The sequence below is a fragment of the Salvelinus namaycush genome, chromosome 2, assembly GCF_016432855.1.
Source record: "Salvelinus namaycush isolate Seneca chromosome 2, SaNama_1.0, whole genome shotgun sequence".
Classification (NCBI taxonomy): Eukaryota; Metazoa; Chordata; class Actinopteri; order Salmoniformes; family Salmonidae; genus Salvelinus; species Salvelinus namaycush.
The window spans coordinates 5,171,142-5,189,024 of record NC_052308.1 but is presented as its reverse complement, the minus strand read 5'-3'; the positions used below and the strand labels follow the sequence as shown (position 1 = coordinate 5,189,024).

General features: G+C 41.4%; 1 protein-coding gene across 1 annotated transcript in view; it reads left to right on the top strand.

Moving 5' to 3' along the window:
* The window catches only part of LOC120058184 (probable E3 ubiquitin-protein ligase makorin-2), an 89,300-nt gene extending 72,348 nt beyond the window's left edge, over positions 1–16,952 (top strand). The window contains exon 8 of the mRNA XM_039006672.1: positions 15,609–16,952. Coding sequence (XP_038862600.1) covers positions 15,609–15,767 — 159 coding nt within the window. The 3' untranslated portion in view covers positions 15,768–16,952. The remainder of the gene's footprint in view (positions 1–15,608) is intronic.
* The last annotated feature ends 931 nt before the right edge of the window (positions 16,953–17,883 follow it).

Below are 17,883 nucleotides of genomic sequence, written 5' to 3'. Positions count from 1 at the left end.
CTCTGATACTACTATCATTACTCAATGACTCTGCTCTGATACTACTATCATTACTCAATGACTCTGCTCTGATACTACTATCATTACTCAATGACTCTGCTCTGATACTACTATCATTACTCAATGACTCTGCTCTGATACTACTATCATTACTCAATGACTCTGCTCTGATACTACTATCATTACTCAATGACTCTGCTCTGATTAGACATCATTACTACTATCATTACTCTGACTCTGCTCTGATACTACTATCATTACTCAATGACTCTGCTCTGATACTACTATCATTACTCAATGACTCTACTCTGATACTACTATCATTACTAAATGACTCTGCTCTGATTAGACATCATTACTACTATCATTACTCAATGACTCTACTCTGATACTACTATCATTACTCAATGCCTCTGCTCTGATTATACATCATTACTACTATCATTACTCTGACTCTGCTCTGATACTACTATCATTACTCAATGACTCTGCTCTGATACTACTATCATTACTCAATGACTCTGCTCTGATACTACTATCATTACTCAATGACTCTGCTCTGATTAGACATCACTACTACTATCATTACTCAATGACTCTGCTCTGATACTACTATCATTACTCAATGAATCTGCTCTGATACTACTATCATTACTCAATGACTCTGCTCTGATACTACTATCATTACTCAATGACTCTGCTCTGATTAGACATCACTACTACTATCATTACTAAATGACTCTGCTCTGATACTACTATCATTACTAAATGACTCTACTCTGATACTACTATCATTACTCAATGACTCTGCTCTGATACTACTATCATTACTAAATGACTCTACTCTGATACTACTATCATTATTCAATGACTCTGCTCTGATACTACTATCATTACTCAATGACTCTGCTCTGATACTACTATCATTACTCAATGACTCTGCTCTGATACTACTATCATTACTCAATGCCTCTGCTCTGATTAGACATCATTACTACTATCATTACTCAATGACTCTGCTCTGATACTACTATCATTACTCAATGACTCTGCTCTGATTAGACATCATTACTACTATCATTACTCTGACTCTGCTCTGATACTACTATCATTACTCAATGACTCTGCTCTGATTAGACATCACTACTACTATCATTACTCAATGACTCTGCTCTGATACTACTATCATTACTCAATGACTCTGCTCTGATACTACTATCATTACTCAATGACTCTGCTCTGATACTACTATCATTACTCAATGACTCTACTCTGATACTACTATCATTACTCAATGACTCTGCTCTGATACTACTATCATTACTCAATGACTCTGCTCTGATACTACTATCATTATTCAATGACTCTGCTCTGATACTACTATCATTACTAAATGACTCTGCTCTGATACTACTATCATTACTCAATGACTCTGCTCTGATACTACTATCATTACTCAATGACTCTGCTCTGATTAGACATCACTACTACTATCATTACTCAATGACTCTACTCTGATACTACTATCATTACTAAATGACTCTGCTCTGATACTACTATCATTACTCTGACTCTGCTCTGATACTACTATCATTACTAAATGACTCTGCTCTGATACTACTATCATTACTAAATGACTCTGCTCTGATTAGACATCACTACTACTATCATTACTCAATGACTCTGCTCTGATACTACTATCATTACTCTGACTCTGCTCTGATACTACTATCATTACTCAATGACTCTGCTCTGATACTACTATCATTACTCAATGACTCTGCTCTGATACTACTATCATTACTCAATGACTCTGCTCTGATTAGACATCATTACTACTATCATTACTCTGACTCTGCTCTGATACTACTATCATTACTCAATGACTCTGCTCTGATACTACTATCATTACTCAATGACTCTGCTCTGATACTACTATCATTACTCAATGACTCTGCTCTGATACTACTATCATTACTCAATGACTCTGCTCTGATACTACTATCATTACTCAATGACTCTGCTCTGATACTACTATCATTACTCAATGACTCTGCTCTGATACTACTATCATTACTCAGTGACTCTGCTCTGATACTACTATCATTACTCAATGACTCTGCTCTGATACTACTATCATTACTCAATGACTCTGCTCTGATACTACTATCATTACTCAATGACTCTGCTCTGATACTACTATCATTACTCAGTGACTCTGCTCTGATACTACTATCATTACTCAATGACTCTGCTCTGATACTACTATCATTACTCAATGACTCTGCTCTGATACTACTATCATTACTCAATGACTCTGCTCTGATTAGACATCACTACTACTATCAATACTCTGACTCTGCTCTGATACTACTATCATTACTCAATGACTCTGCTCTGATTAGACATCATTACTCAATGACTCTGCTCTGATTAGACATCATTACTAAATGACTCTGCTCTGATACTACTATCATTACTCTGACTCTGCTCTGATACTACTATCATTACTCAATGACTCTGCTCTGATACTACTATCATTACTCAATGACTCTGCTCTGATACTACTATCATTACTCAATGACTCTGCTCTGATTAGACATCACTACTACTATCATTACTAAATGACTCTGCTCTGATACTACTATCATTACTCAATGACTCTGCTCTGATACTACTATCATTACTCAATGACTCTGCTCTGATACTACTATCATTACTCAATGACTCTGCTCTGATACTACTATCATTACTCAATGACTCTGCTCTGATACTACTATCATTACTCAATGACTCTGCTCTGATACTACTATCATTACTCAATGACTCTGCTCTGATACTACTATCATTACTCAATGACTCTGCTCTGATACTACTATCATTACTCAATGACTCTGCTCTGATACTACTATCATTACTCAATGACTCTGCTCTGATACTACTATCATTACTCAATGACTCTGCTCTGATACTACTATCATTACTCTGACTCTGCTCTGATACTACTATCATTACTCAATGACTCTGCTCTGATACTACTATCATTACTCAATGACTCTGCTCTGATACTACTATCATTACTCAATGACTCTGCTCTGATACTACTATCATTACTAAATGACTCTGCTCTGATTAGACATTTCACTACTACTATCATTACTCAATGACTCTGCTCTGATTAGACATCACTACTACTATCATTACTAAATGACTCTGCTCTGATACTACTATCATTACTCAATGACTCTGCTCTGATTAGACATCATTACTACTATCATTACTCTGACTCTGCTCTGATTAGACATCACTACTACTATCATTACTAAATGACTCTGCTCTGATACTACTATCATTACTCAATGACTCTGCTCTGATTAGACATCACTACTACTATCATTACTCAATGACTCTACTCTGATACTACTATCATTACTCAATGACTCTGCTCTGATACTACTATCATTACTCAATGACTCTGCTCTGATACTACTATCATTACTAAATGACTCTGCTATGATACTACTATCATTACTCAATGACTCTGCTCTGATTAGACACTACTACTATCATTACTAAATGACTCTGCTCTGATTAGACATCATTACTACTATCATTACTCAATGACTCTACTCTGATACTACTATCATTACTCAATGACTCTGCTCTGATACTACTATCATTACTCAATGACTCTGCTCTGATTAGACACTACTACTATCATTACTCAATGACTCTGCTCTGATTAGACACTACTACTATCATTACTCTGACTCTGCTCTGACAACACTATCACCACTCGGTTCGATACTGAGACCAAAACAGTTGCGTTTGTGACCGTTTTTCTTTGGCAGTGCGACACAGTTTTAATTGGTCGCAAGGGTGCCAGTGAAAAAAATGTACCTGGTCATGTTCGTTTTTGGTTCACAATTAGCATTTTTTATTATCATGATTTATTCAAACAGTAATGTTTAATTGACCAATAAGCCAGCATTCTGAAGAAGCAACAACGGCATGGCCCTTTCTGTTTGTGTGCAGTGTGCGTAGGGCCTATATGTCTACCACCGTGTAGCTGCTAGCAATGCTAATGATAGCCCAACAGTCTTTGAGTAGAAGGAAAGGCAATTTAAAAGGTAACTACAAAGTAGCAGATGCCTACCTGGCAGAATCATGATTATTTGCATCAATCGAGTGGCCATTTGTTTTGAAAACTCAATCACAAGTGCACTACAGACATACTGTCCATAAGCTCATCTTTCCCTAAAGTACATTTGAATTAAATTGCTAAAATGATGTAGCGGAATTATCAGACTCCTGTCTACACAGACATAAATGTAATAATTCAGAATAGGCTACTATACCATGATTTGGTCACAGAGAATCATTAGCTTCTTTAAAAGGAATAAGCTATGGATTGTTTTAAATTGCATTGCCTACAGTCAGAAGGGCCCACAATTTGTTAAGTTGCGTCGGTCAGTAAAGAGGCCCCGCCAGGCATTTCGCAATATTTCATCATAGTTTGGAAAGCAAATAGCTATTACTGTAAAGAATGAGAAACACTGTCTTTTGCAGTTATTCAAATTCTAGACTTAATTGACTGAACAGTATAGCCTGTCTTATTGGCTATACAGCAGAGAGTATTATCCTTATCCCCAGTGAGTGCACATATTCACTCTTTATCATTGTTGGGTCAGTACCACTTAAATGTGTTTTTGGACATAAAGTGTATTAGAATTGCATGATTCGGAAAGTATTCATCTCCATTTACATAATATTCAATAATATTTACATAATATTCAGTCCCTTTAGTCAGTACTTTGTTGAAGCACCTTTGGCAGCAATTACAGCCTTGAGTCTTCTTGGGTATGATGCTACAAGCTTGGCACACCTGTATTTGGGGAGTTTCTCCCATTCTTCTCTGCAGATCCTCTCAAACTCTGTCAGGTTGGATGGGGAGTGTTGCTACCCAGCTAATTTCAGGTCTCTCCAGAGATGTTCACGTCTGGTCTCTGGCTGGATCACTCAAGGATATTCAGAGACTTGTCCTGAAGCCACAATCTTGGATTCATCAGACCAGAGAATCTTGTTTGTCATGGTCTGAGAGTCCTTTAGGTGCCTTTTGGCAAACTCCAACTGGGATGTTATGTGCCTTTTACTGAGGAGTGTCTTCCGTATGGCCACTCGACCATAAAGACCTGATTGGTGGAGTGCCGCAGAGATGGTTGTCCTTCTGGAAGGTTCTTCCATCTCCACAGAGGAACTCTGGAGCTCTGTCATTGTGACCATCGGGTTCTTGGTTATCTCCCTGAGCAAGGCCCTTCTCCCCCGATCGCTCAGTTTGGCCGGTCGGCCAGCTATAGGACTTGTCTTGGAGGTTCCAAATTTCTTCCATTTAAGAATGATTGAAGTCACTGTGTTCTAGGGGACCTTCAATGCTGCAAAAAAATGTAGTACCTTTCCCCAGATCTGTGCCTCGACACAATCCTTTCTCGTAGCTCTACGGACAATTCCGTTGACCTCATGGCTTGGTTTTTGCTCTGACATGCACTGTGTCATGACTCTCCTGTGAGGATCCAAAGGATCAGGTTACAGTGTATCAGCTCTACAGAACTCTCTCTCCCACAGAGGGGGGAGATGGATTGGGATGGGGGTTTTATGACACCTCACGCCCATTGTAAATTGTAAGGCAGTAGATGATTCCTTTGTGCTCTAGCATGGGAGACTGGAATGTCTTTGTGCCTTTTATGTAGAGTGTACAGCCCAAAACTACCACATCAAACAATGGACACGGGGACACTATATTTCATCCTTTTGAATGCTGGTCATGATAAGAGATGGAATGTGAAATTAATTTTGTGATGCCATTAAAAGTTAAATGAAGACGTTATGCCAAACATTAACTTGAAGAGTTTTCATAATGTTTACATACTTTACGTTGTGTAGAAAATATCCAGATTAAAGAGTGTTTTTGTGACGATGAGACTGTGATTTTAGTTGTCAATCAGATCATAGTAAATTGTGATACCTTGCCTCGTAACTAGCTATGCCCCAGGGAACCCAGAGAGCCTGCCAGCAAGACGGAAACACCTCTTTCTACCCGAGGGTATAAAGCATTTTAGTTAAGAATTAGCATACCAGACTAGGATGACCACGCGCTGCAGCCGAGGTCTGTAATTAGTCACGACCCTAAAACGCAACACGAGGTTGAAGACAAATAATACCTCTTAACAATCAATGCTACTGTTAAGTACTGTATCTACAAAGGTGAATTTAAGCAGGGCCATCTGGCTATTCTCTTCAAGTCATTGTTTGTCTACTCTGCTTTCATCCCCACGCTGGGATCAGCTACATGGCTGATTAGCCGTCCTCAGAAGACCACTCTTCCAGAACAAGGAAACAGACAACTAAGGGAAAGGACATTGTGACATCTTGTGGACAATCAGTCACTTACACCTGAGAACGAAGGAGACGGCCATCCAAAGAACAAGGCCTACGTCGAATCTCTCTCACTAAGCGGAACTTGGCCCACGAAGGCCTGGACCCAACAGAGATAACCAACGGAGACTTTCAACACGTAAATACATGCATTACACTTCTTACCCATAAGAGCGGCAGTTCGGGGCAAGGTATTAGGGATAAACTAAGCGTTGTTTACAAATGTATCCAAGTGTTATTTCTTTCTCACTCTCTTTCTCTTTAAATCTCCATCTTGTGTAACACGTGTCGTATTGTGTTGGTCCGCTAGGGACTTGTTGTCATCGTATTAAGTTTCTAATCAATAACCTATACCGTGTATGTGTATCTTTATGTTATCATTTAGCTTGTTAGTAAATAAATAATCAAATCAATTTGTGTGGTACGAAATGATCAATGAGACCCGGGTTTGTGCAGATTTACGGAGTCAGTGACATTCAGAATGAGACTGATATGAGGAAATGATTGATTGATGACTGGTATGATATTAATATGTTCTTGAGTTAATTCGGGAAACGGTAACTCATTAAACAAACTTTTCCAGTGGTGCCCCAGATTCCTAATGATTGAATTGTTACATGATTCATTTAATCGGGTAATAATTAAACATTAGGTAATTATTTGATGAATATCATGTCATCACATTAATGATAGTCTTTTAACTGTGGAACCTTATATAGACAGGTGTGTGCCTTTCCAAATCAAAACCAATCAATTAATTTTTCCACAGGTGGACTCCAAGTTGTAGAAACATCTCAAGGATGATCAATGGAAACAAGATGCACCTGAGCTAAATTTCATGTCTCATAGCAAAGGGTCTGAATACTTATCTAAATAAGGTATTTTTTTTATTTTTAATACATTTGAATTCATTTCTAAGCCTGTTTTCGCTTTTTCATTATGGGTTATTGTGTGTAGATTGATGAGGGGGGAAAACATATTTTAGAATAAGACGTAACAACATGTGGTAAAAGGGAAGTGGTCTGAATAGTTTCTGAATGCACTGTACCTGATATAGCCTAGGACTACTCTACGCCACTACCTACTCAGCCAACAGTGAGTTATATTATTAGGCTCAATTAGGACTATCCAATCTAATTATCACATTAGTAATTGTAGGCTTTCTTAGTCTGCAAATGTGATGATAGATGCATGGAATGCTTTATTATAAAGGTGCAATTTTATGGGTTAGTGTTAATGACTGCTCTGATAAGACTATCACCACTATTTTTTATTTATTTAACTAGGCAAGTCAGTTAAGAACACATCTTTATTTACAATGACTGCCTACCGGGGAACAGTGGGTTAACTGCCTTGTTCAGGGGCAGAACGACAGATTTTTACCTTGTCAGTTCGGGGCTTCGATCCAATAACATTTCGGTTACTGGCCCAACGCTCTAACCACTAGGTCATTACTCCGAGATGGTGCCAATGTTAACACAATGTATACATCACTACCATAATGCTAATACTGAACCTCTATACAACACTACCAGGATGCTAATCCCAAAATGGCGCTCAATCCCAAAATGGCACCGACAGAGGGCTGCCTTACTTCTAGTCCTTAGGAAACTTTGCATTATGTTGTTTATTTATGTATTATTTCTTACATTGTTAGCCCATAAATCTTAAGTGTTAATACATACAGCCGTGAAGAACTATTGGATATCAGAGTAACGTCAACTTACCAGGAATATGACTTTCCCGAAGCGGATCCTTTGTCCGAACCACCCAGGGCATTTGCACTGATTCCAGAGGCTGACCCAAAACAACGCCACCAGAGAAGAGGTAGAGGGAGCAGTCTTCAGGTCAGACTTCGGAGGCGCGCACACCACCCACCGCTTCCGAGTATATTACTCGCTAATGTCCAGTCTCTAAATAACAAGGTAGACGAAATTAGGGCAAGGCTTGCATTCCAGAGAGACATCGGGGATTGTAACTTCCTCTGATTCACGGAAACATGGCTCTCTCGGGATATACTATCGGAGTCGGTACAGCCACCTGGATTTTTTGTTAGTCATGCCGACAGGAATAAACATCTCTCCAGGAAGAAGGGCAGGTTGTATGTTTCATGATTAACAACTCATGGTGTAATTGCAACAACATACAGGAACTCAAGTCCTTCTGCTCACCCGACCTAGAATTCCTCACAATCAAATACCAACCGTATTATCTCCCAAGAGAATTCTCCTCGGTTATTGTCGCAGTCGTGTATATCCACCCTCAAGCCGATACCACGACGGCCTTCAAGGAACTTCACTGGACTTTATGCAAACTAGAAACCATATATCCTGAGGCTGCATTTATTCTAGCTTGGAATTTTAACAAAGCAAATTTGAGAACAAGACTACCTAAATTCCAACAGCGTACTGACTGTAGCACTCACGCCGGTAAAACACCGGATCACTGCTGCTCTAACTTCTGCGATGCATACAAGGCCCTCCTCCGCCATCCTTTCGGGCAAAACTGACCACAACTGCATTTTGCTCCTCCCTTCCTATAGCCAGAAACTCAAGCAGGATGTACCCGTGCTCAGGACTATTCAACGCTGGTCTGACCAATCGGAATCCACGCTTCAAGATTGTTTTGATCATGCGGACTGGGACATGTTCCGGGTAGCCTCAGAGAATAATATCGACGTATACGCTGATTCGGTGAGGGAGTTTATAAGGAAGTGTATAGGAGATGTTGTACCCACTATGACTATTAAAACCTACCCTAACCAGAAACCGTGGATGGATGGCAGCATTCGTGCAAAACTGAAAGTGCAAACCACAGCATTTAACCATGGAATGATGACTGGGAATATGGTTGAATACAAACAGTGTAGTTACTCTCTCCGCAAGGCAATCAAACAAACTAAATGTTAGTATAGAGACAAGTGGAGTCGCAATTCAACGGCTCAGACACGAGATGTATGTGGCAAGGTCTACAGACAGACTACAAAAGGAAAACCAGCCACATCACGGACACCGACGTCTTGCTTCCAGACAAACTAAACAGCTTTGCCAGCTTTGAGGATAATACACAGATGCGGCCCACTACCAAGGACTGTGGGCCCTCCTTCTCCATGGCCAACGTGAGTAAGACATTTAACTGTGTTAACTCTCGCAAGGCTGCTGGCCCAGACGGCATCCCTAGCCGCTTCCTCAGAGCATGCGCAGACCATCTGGCTGGTGTGTTTACGGACATATTCAATCTCTCCCTATTCCAGTCTGCTGTCCACACATACTTCAAGATGGCCACCGTTGTTCCTGTACCCTAGAAGGCAAAAATAACTGAACTTAATGACTACTGCCAATTAGCTCTCAATTCTGTCATCATGAAGTGCTTTGAGAGTTAAGGATCATATCACCTCCACCTTACCGGTCACTCTCTAGACCCACTTCAATTTGCTTACCACCCCAATAGGTCCACAGACAATGCAATCGCCATTACACTGCACACTGCCCTATCCCATCTGGACAAGAAGAATACCTATGTAAGAATGCTGTTCATTGACTACAGCTCAGCATTCAACACCATGGTACCCTCCAAGCTCATCATTAAGCTTGAGGCCCTGGGTCTCAACCCCGCCCTGTGCAATTCGGTCTTGAACTTCCAGGTGGTGAAGGTAGGAAACAACATCTCCACTTCGCTAATCCTCAACACTGGGGCCCCACAAGGGTGCGTGCTCAGCCCCCTCCTGACCCATGACTGCGTGGCCATGCACGCCTCCAACTCAATCATCAAGTTTGCAGATGACACTACAGTGGTAGGCTTGATTACCAACAATGACGAGACCGCCTACAGGGAGGAGGTGAGGGCTCTCGAGGTGTGGTGTCAGGAAAACAACCTCTCACTCAACGTCAACAAAACAAAGGAGATGATCGTGGACTTCAGGAAACAGCAGAGGGAGCACCCCCCTATCCACATCGACGGGACAGCAGTGGAGAAGGTGAAACGTTTTTTTTTTTAAGTTCCTCTGCGTACATATCTCGGACAAATTGAAATGGTCCAACCACACAGACAGTGTGGTGAAGGCTCAACAGCGCCTCTCCAACCTCAGGAGGCTGAAGAAATTTGGCTTGTCATCTAAAACCTTCACAAACTTTTACAGGTGCACAATCGAGAGCATCCTGTCGGGCTGTATCACAGCCTGGTACGGCAACTGCACTGCCCTCAACCGCAGGGCTCTCCAGAGGGTGGTTCGGTCTGCACAACGCATCACTGGGGGCAAACTACCTTCCCTCCAGGACACCTACAGCACCCGATGTCACAGGAAGGCCAAAAAGATCAAGGACAACAACCACCCGGGCCACTGCCTGTTCACCCCGCTATCATCCAGAAGGCGAGGTCAGTACAGGTGCATCAAAGCTGGGACAGAGAGACTGAAAAACAGCTTCTATCTCAAGGCCATCAGACTGTTAAATAGCCATCACTAACAGAGGCTGCTGCCAACATACAGACTTGAAATCATTGGGCACTTTAATAAATTGATCACTAGTCACTTTAATGCCACTTTAATAATGTTTACATATCTTGCATTGCTCATCTCCATATGTATATACTGTATTTTATACCATCTATTGCGTCTTGCCTATGCCGCTCTGTCATTGCTCATTCATATAATTATATGTATATATTCTTATTCCATTCATTTAGATTTGTGTGTATTAGGTATTTGCTGTGGAATTGTTGGATTACAGGTCAGATATTGCTGCACTGTCGGAACTAGAAGCACAAGCATTTTGCTACACTCACAATAACATCTGTAACATGTTTATGTGACCAATAGCATCTGCTAACTATGTGTATGTGACCAATAACATCTGCTAACCAAGTGTATGTGACCAATAACATTTGCTAACCAAGTGTATGTGACCAATAACATTTGCTAACCAAGTGTATGTGACCAATAACATCTGCTAACCAAGTGTATGTGACCAATAACATCTGCTAACCAAGTGTTTTTAAATGTAACCTTTATTTAACTAGGTCAGTTAAGAACAAATTATTATTTACAATGATGGCCTACTAAAAGGCAAAATGTCTCCTGCGGGGACAGGCAAAAAAAGAAACGTCAACTGCGTTTATTGTCAGCAAACTTAACATGTGTAAATATTTGTATGAACATAAGATTCAACAACTGAGACATAAACTGAACAAGTTCCACAGACATGTGACTAACAGAAATGGAATCATGTGTCCCTGAACAAAGGGGATCAAAATCAAAAGTAACAGTCAGTATCTGGTGTGGCCACCAGCTGCATTAAGTACTGCAGTGCATTTCCTCCTCATGGACTGCACCAGATTTGCCAGTTCTTGCTGTGAGATGTTACCCCACTCTTCCACCAAGGTATCTGCAAGTTCCCGGACATTTCTGGGGGGGAATGGCCCTAGCCCTCACCCTCCGATCCAACAGGTCCCAGACGTGCTCAATGGGATTGAGATCCCGGGCTCTTCGCTGGCCATGGCAGAACACTGACATTCCTGTCTTGCAGGAAATCACACACAGAACGAGCAGTATGGCTGGTGGCATTGTCATGCTGGAGGGTCATGTCAGGATGAGCCTGCAGGAAGGGTACCACATGAGGGAGGAGGATGTCTTCCCTGTAATGCACAGCGTTGAGATTGCCTGCAATGACAACAAGCTCAGTGCCATGATGCTGTGACACACCGCCCCAGACCATGATGGACCCTCCACCTCCAAATCGATCCCGCTCCAGAGTACAGGCCTCGGTGTAACACTCATTCCTTCGACGATAAACGAGAATCCGACCATCACCCCTGGTGAGACAAAACCGTGACTCGTCAGTGAAGAGCACTTTTTGCCAGTCCTGTCTGGTCCAGCGACGGTGGGTTTGTGCCCATAGGCGACGTTGTTGCCGGTGATGTCTGGTGAGGACCTGCCTTACAACAGGCCTACAAGCCCTCAGTCCAGCCTCTCTCAGCCTATTGCGGACAGTCTGAGCACTGATGGAGGGATTGTGCGTTCCTGGTGTAACTCGGGCAGTTGTTGTTGCCATCCTGTACCTGTCCCGCAGGTGTGATGTTTGGATGTACTGATCCTGTGCAGGTGTTGTTACACGTGGTCTGCCACTGTGAGGATGATCAGCTGTCCTTCCTGTCTCCCTGTAGCGCTGTCTTAGGCGTCTCACAGTACGGACATTGCAATTTATTGCGCTGTCCACATCTGCAGTCCTCATGCCTCCTTGCAGCATGCCTAAGGCACGTTCACACAGATGAGCAGGGACCCTGGGCATCTTTCTTTTGGTGTTTTTCAGAGTCAGTAGAAAGGCCTCTTTAGTGTCCTAAGTTTTCATAACTGTGACCTTAATTGCCTACCGTCTGTAAGCTGTTAGTGTCTTAACGACCGTTCCACAGGTGCATGTTCATTAATTGTTTATGGTTCATTGAACAAGCATGGGAAACAGTGTTTAAACCCTTTACAATGAAGATCTGTGAAGTTATTTGGATTTTTACGAATTATCTTTGAAAGACAGGGTCCTGAAAAAGGGACGTTTCTTTTTTTGCTGAGTTTAGGACAAAACACACATCACGACCAGAGACAACACAACACTACATAAAGAGAGACCTAAGACGATAACAAAGCAAGGCAGCAACACATGACAACACAACATGGTAGCAACACAACATGGTAGCAGCACAAAACATGGTACGTACATTATTGGGCACAGACAACAGCACAAAGGGCAAGAAGGTAGAGACAACAATACATCACACAAAGCAGCCACAACTGTCAGTAAGAGTGTCTATGATTGAGTCTTTGAATGAAGAGATTGAGATAAAACTGTTCAGTTTGAGTGTTTGTTGCAGCTCGTTCCAGTCGCTAGCTGCATTGAACTGAAAAGATGAGTGACCCAGGGATGTGTGTGCTTTGGGGACCTTTAACAGAATGTGACTGGCAGAACGGGTGTTGTATGTGGAGGATGAGGGCTGCAGTAGATATCTCAGATAGGGGGGAGTGAGGCCTAAGAAGGTTTTATGAATAAGCATCAACCAGTCGGTCTTGCGACGGGTATACAGAGATGACCATTTTACGGAGGAGTACAGAGTGCAGTGATGTGCCCTATAGGGTGCATTGGTGGCAAATCTGATGGCCGAACGGTAAAGAACATCTAGCCGCTTGAGAGCACCCTTACCTGCCGATCTATAAATGATATCTCCGTATTCAAGCATGGGTAGGGTGGTCATCTGAATTAGGGTTAGTTTGGCAGCTTGGGTGAAAAAGGAGCGATTACGATAGAGGAAACCAAGTCTAGATTTAACTTTAGCCTGCAGCTTTGATATGTGCTGAGAGAAGGACAGTGTACCATCTAGCCATACTCCCAAGTACTTGTATGAGGTGACTACCTCAAGCTCTAAACCCTCAGAGGTAGTAATCACACCGGTGGGGAGAGGGGCATTCTTCTTACCAAACCACATGACCTTTGTTTTGGAGGTGTTCAGAACAAGGTTAAGGGTAGAGAAAGCTTGTTAGACACGAAGAAATCTTCGTTGTAGAGCATTTAACCCAAAATCCGGGGAGGGGCCAGCTGAGTATAAGACTGTATCATCTGCATATAAATGGTTGAGAGAGCTTCCTACTGCCTGAGCTATGTTGTTGATGTAAATTGGGAAGAGCGTGGTGCCTAGGATGGTGCCTTGGGGTACTCCCTTGGTGACAGGCAGTGGCTGAGACAGCAGATTTTCTGACTTTATACACTGTACTCTTTGAGAGAGGTAGTTAGCAAACTAGGCCAAAGACCCTCAGGGATACCAATACTCCTTAGCCGGCCCACAAGAATGGAATGGTCTACCATATCAAAAGCTTTGGCCAGGTCAATAAAATAGCAGCACAACATTGCTAATACTGAACCTCTATACAACACCAACATGATGCTAATACTGAACCTCTATACAACACTACCGTGATGCTAATACTGAACCTCTATACAACACTACCATGATGCTAATACTGAACCTCTATACAACACTACCATGATGCTAATACTGAACCTCTATACAACACTACCGTGATGCTAATACTGAACCTCTATACAACACTACCGTGATGCTAATACTGAACCTCTATACAACACTACCGTGATGCTAATACTGAACCTCTATACAACACTACCATGATGCTAATACTGAACCTCTATACAACACTACCGTGATGCTAATACTGAACCTCTATACAACACTACCGTGATGCTAATACTGAACCTCTATACAACACTACCGTGATGCTAATACTGAACCTCTATATAACACTACCATGATGCTAATACTGAACCTCTATACAACACTACCATGATGCTAATACTGAACCTCTATACAACACTACCGTGATGCTAATACTGAACCTCTATACAACACTACCGTGATGCTAATACTGAACCTCTATACAACACTACCATGATGCTAATACTGAACCTCTATACAACACTACCGTGATGCTAATACTGAACCTCTATACAACACTACCGTGATGCTAATACTGAACCTCTATATAACACTACCATGATGCTAATACTGAACCTCTATACAACACTACCGTGATGCTAATACTGAACCTCTATACAACACTACCATGATGCTAATACTGAACCTCTATACAACACTACCATGATGCTAATACTGAACCTCTATACAACACTACCGTGATGCTAATACTGAACCTCTATACAACACTACCATGATGCTAATACTGAACCTCTATACAACACTACCGTGATGCTAATACTGAACCTCTATACAACACTACCGTGATGCTAATACTGAACCTCTATACAACACTACCGTGATGCTAATACTGAACCTCTATACAACACTACCATGATGCTAATACTGAACCTCTATACAACACTACCGTGATGCTAATACTGAACCTCTATACAACACTACCGTGATGCTAATACTGAACCTCTATACAACACTACCGTGATGCTAATACTGAACCTCTATACAACACTACCGTGATGCTAATACTGAACCTCTATATAACACTACCATGATGCTAATACTGAACCTCTATACAACACTACCGTGATGCTAATACTGAACCTCTATACAACACCAACATGATGCTAATACTAAACCGGTACAAAAATGTAAGTAGTTGCTGTTAATTCTCCTGTGTTGTCTTGTAGTTCCTGAACTCTGTCCGTCTGTGGGACTTCATCGAGGAGCGTGAGCAGCGCAGTGTTGCCCAGCCGCAGGAAGACGAGGTCAGCGAACTGAGAGAACTCTTCATGCAGATGTCTGGTCCAGGAGGGGAGGAGAGCAGTGCAGTGTCTGCCCAGCCCTGAGCCCTCAACCTGGGGCCCTAACTACCCGTTACCCAGGCCCCAGCACTCTGACCAACGGCTCATATCAAAATGCAAACATACATACGACACTGGACAATAAAATGTACTCACTAGTAAGCCTTTCATGTTGATGGTTTCAGGCTTTTTTAAATGATATTTTTACTCATGGTACATTTGTGTGGAAAATAACATAGTAAATCTGTACATAGAGCTGTAATGGTTCTGTTACAGAAGCTGCTATATTTTCCGAATATGTTTTAGATAATTTATCTCTGGAAGGCTTTTTATATGAATGGGGTAGACATCTATAGAATGAACTCTAAGGTCATAGTTTTCAAGTACAGTGAAATGCCTTTACTTTATTTTCTTTGGATCTATAGAATCAGTTTGAGGTTGTATAGATAGATAGAGCTATGTAATGATAGATCAGACAGCCTCTCAGCCAGGCCACAACATGTGTTACAGGTAGGTCACATATAGACATTTTTAAAAGAAACAAAACGTTGAATTCAAAGCAATGCACCCAGGGGCTCTATTCAAGCTGGATTGCTGAAGTGATAGGAATTACTTTCATTTTCGATTGAGCCGACTTATTCAGTGTTCACCGTGAATGCGGTCTCTGCTAACGCAGTAACATTGGCTTTAAATTTAAATCACGCTGTAACGCTGAACTTCCACGATACGGATTGAATAGAGCCCCAAGTCTGTTTCATACTCGATGTCCATGAAATTATGGTGTGTTAATTTAGAGGCTTTTACATTTACGTTGCAACTAGTTCCTTCTATAGGAACTATTTAGTGTTGATGGATGCTCACATTATGAGGTGTAGTGACTTTATCCTTTTAATGGTATAAAATGATGTTGACCTTATTATCCTACATCATTCATCTATAGTAAGAGCATAAAGCAGGCCCTGGGTGATCTATCAGCCTGTAGAGGTGCAGAGGAATGAGCTCCTACCAGTAGTCCTCTCTATTATCTAATGTATTGTGTGAAGCTGCCTGGGGAGACTCAACTATAGTGTTTAGATAATATTATGCTACAGTGTTTAATGTATATTCTGTGGGAAATCAGAATCACTATGTTGGCTTTTATTTATCCAATTTCTTTTCAGTTTGAATGATTATTTCCAATTAGTTTTTCAATAGCAGCAGTCCGTTCATTCAATAAAGAAAATGTTTGACAGCAGAAGAATAGGAGTGTTTTTTCACCTCCCTTTAACCGAGGGGTTAATGGATTGAGAAGAATAGGAGTGTTTTTTCACCTCCCTTTAACCGAGGGGTTAATGGATTGAGGCCAGACGATATAGTACTGCTATATATCCTGCAGTTCACAACCCTGGTTGTGCGGCTGGAATGGTGTGGGTGGGTGTGTAGTAGTTTTTGTGTTTTCTGTTGGCCACCGATTCCAACCCGAGTTAAGCACGCATAAATGGAACGTAATTCCCTTTTTATGCGCTTTTCTCTATGTGTAGACCTTGAACTTAAGCATGATTATAGCATGCTATTCACCTGCTAATTGTTCTGGGTGGAGATCTAAGAAATGGTGTTGCTATATTCTGACCTTGACTTAATTCACAGACGCGCGAGGAAACCATGAATAAGGTGGAGCCAACCTTCCGGGTCCAAGTGGAAAAAGCATCTCCTTTCTTCGATAGAAATAGCATTCTCCATGCACTGTAATTTATAAATGGATGAGATCTATTGAAGAACTAGGTAAATGAGTCATCTGTTTGGAGTAGGGGATTGTAAATACACATGAACTGTTTTACATGACTTTTCCTTATGATCCCTTGAGATGAATGCGAAACCAGTTATATGGAAGCAAAGTGAAAGTCCTATCAACATGACATGTATTGTGACTCCTTTTCCACAGTGAAGTAGGCTATAAATAGCTGTGTCGATATTCAGAGTTTTAATTGTGTGCCCTCAATTTGCTTGGATGAAATTTGGAGACCCAAGCTATAGTCTTCTGTAGGGCTGAACCCAAGCTATAGTCTTCTGTAGGGCTGAACCCAAGCTATAGTCTTCTGTAGGGCTGAACCCAGGCTATAGTCTTCTGTAGAGCTGAACCCAAGCTATAGTCTTCTGTAGAGCTGAACCCAAGCTATAGTCT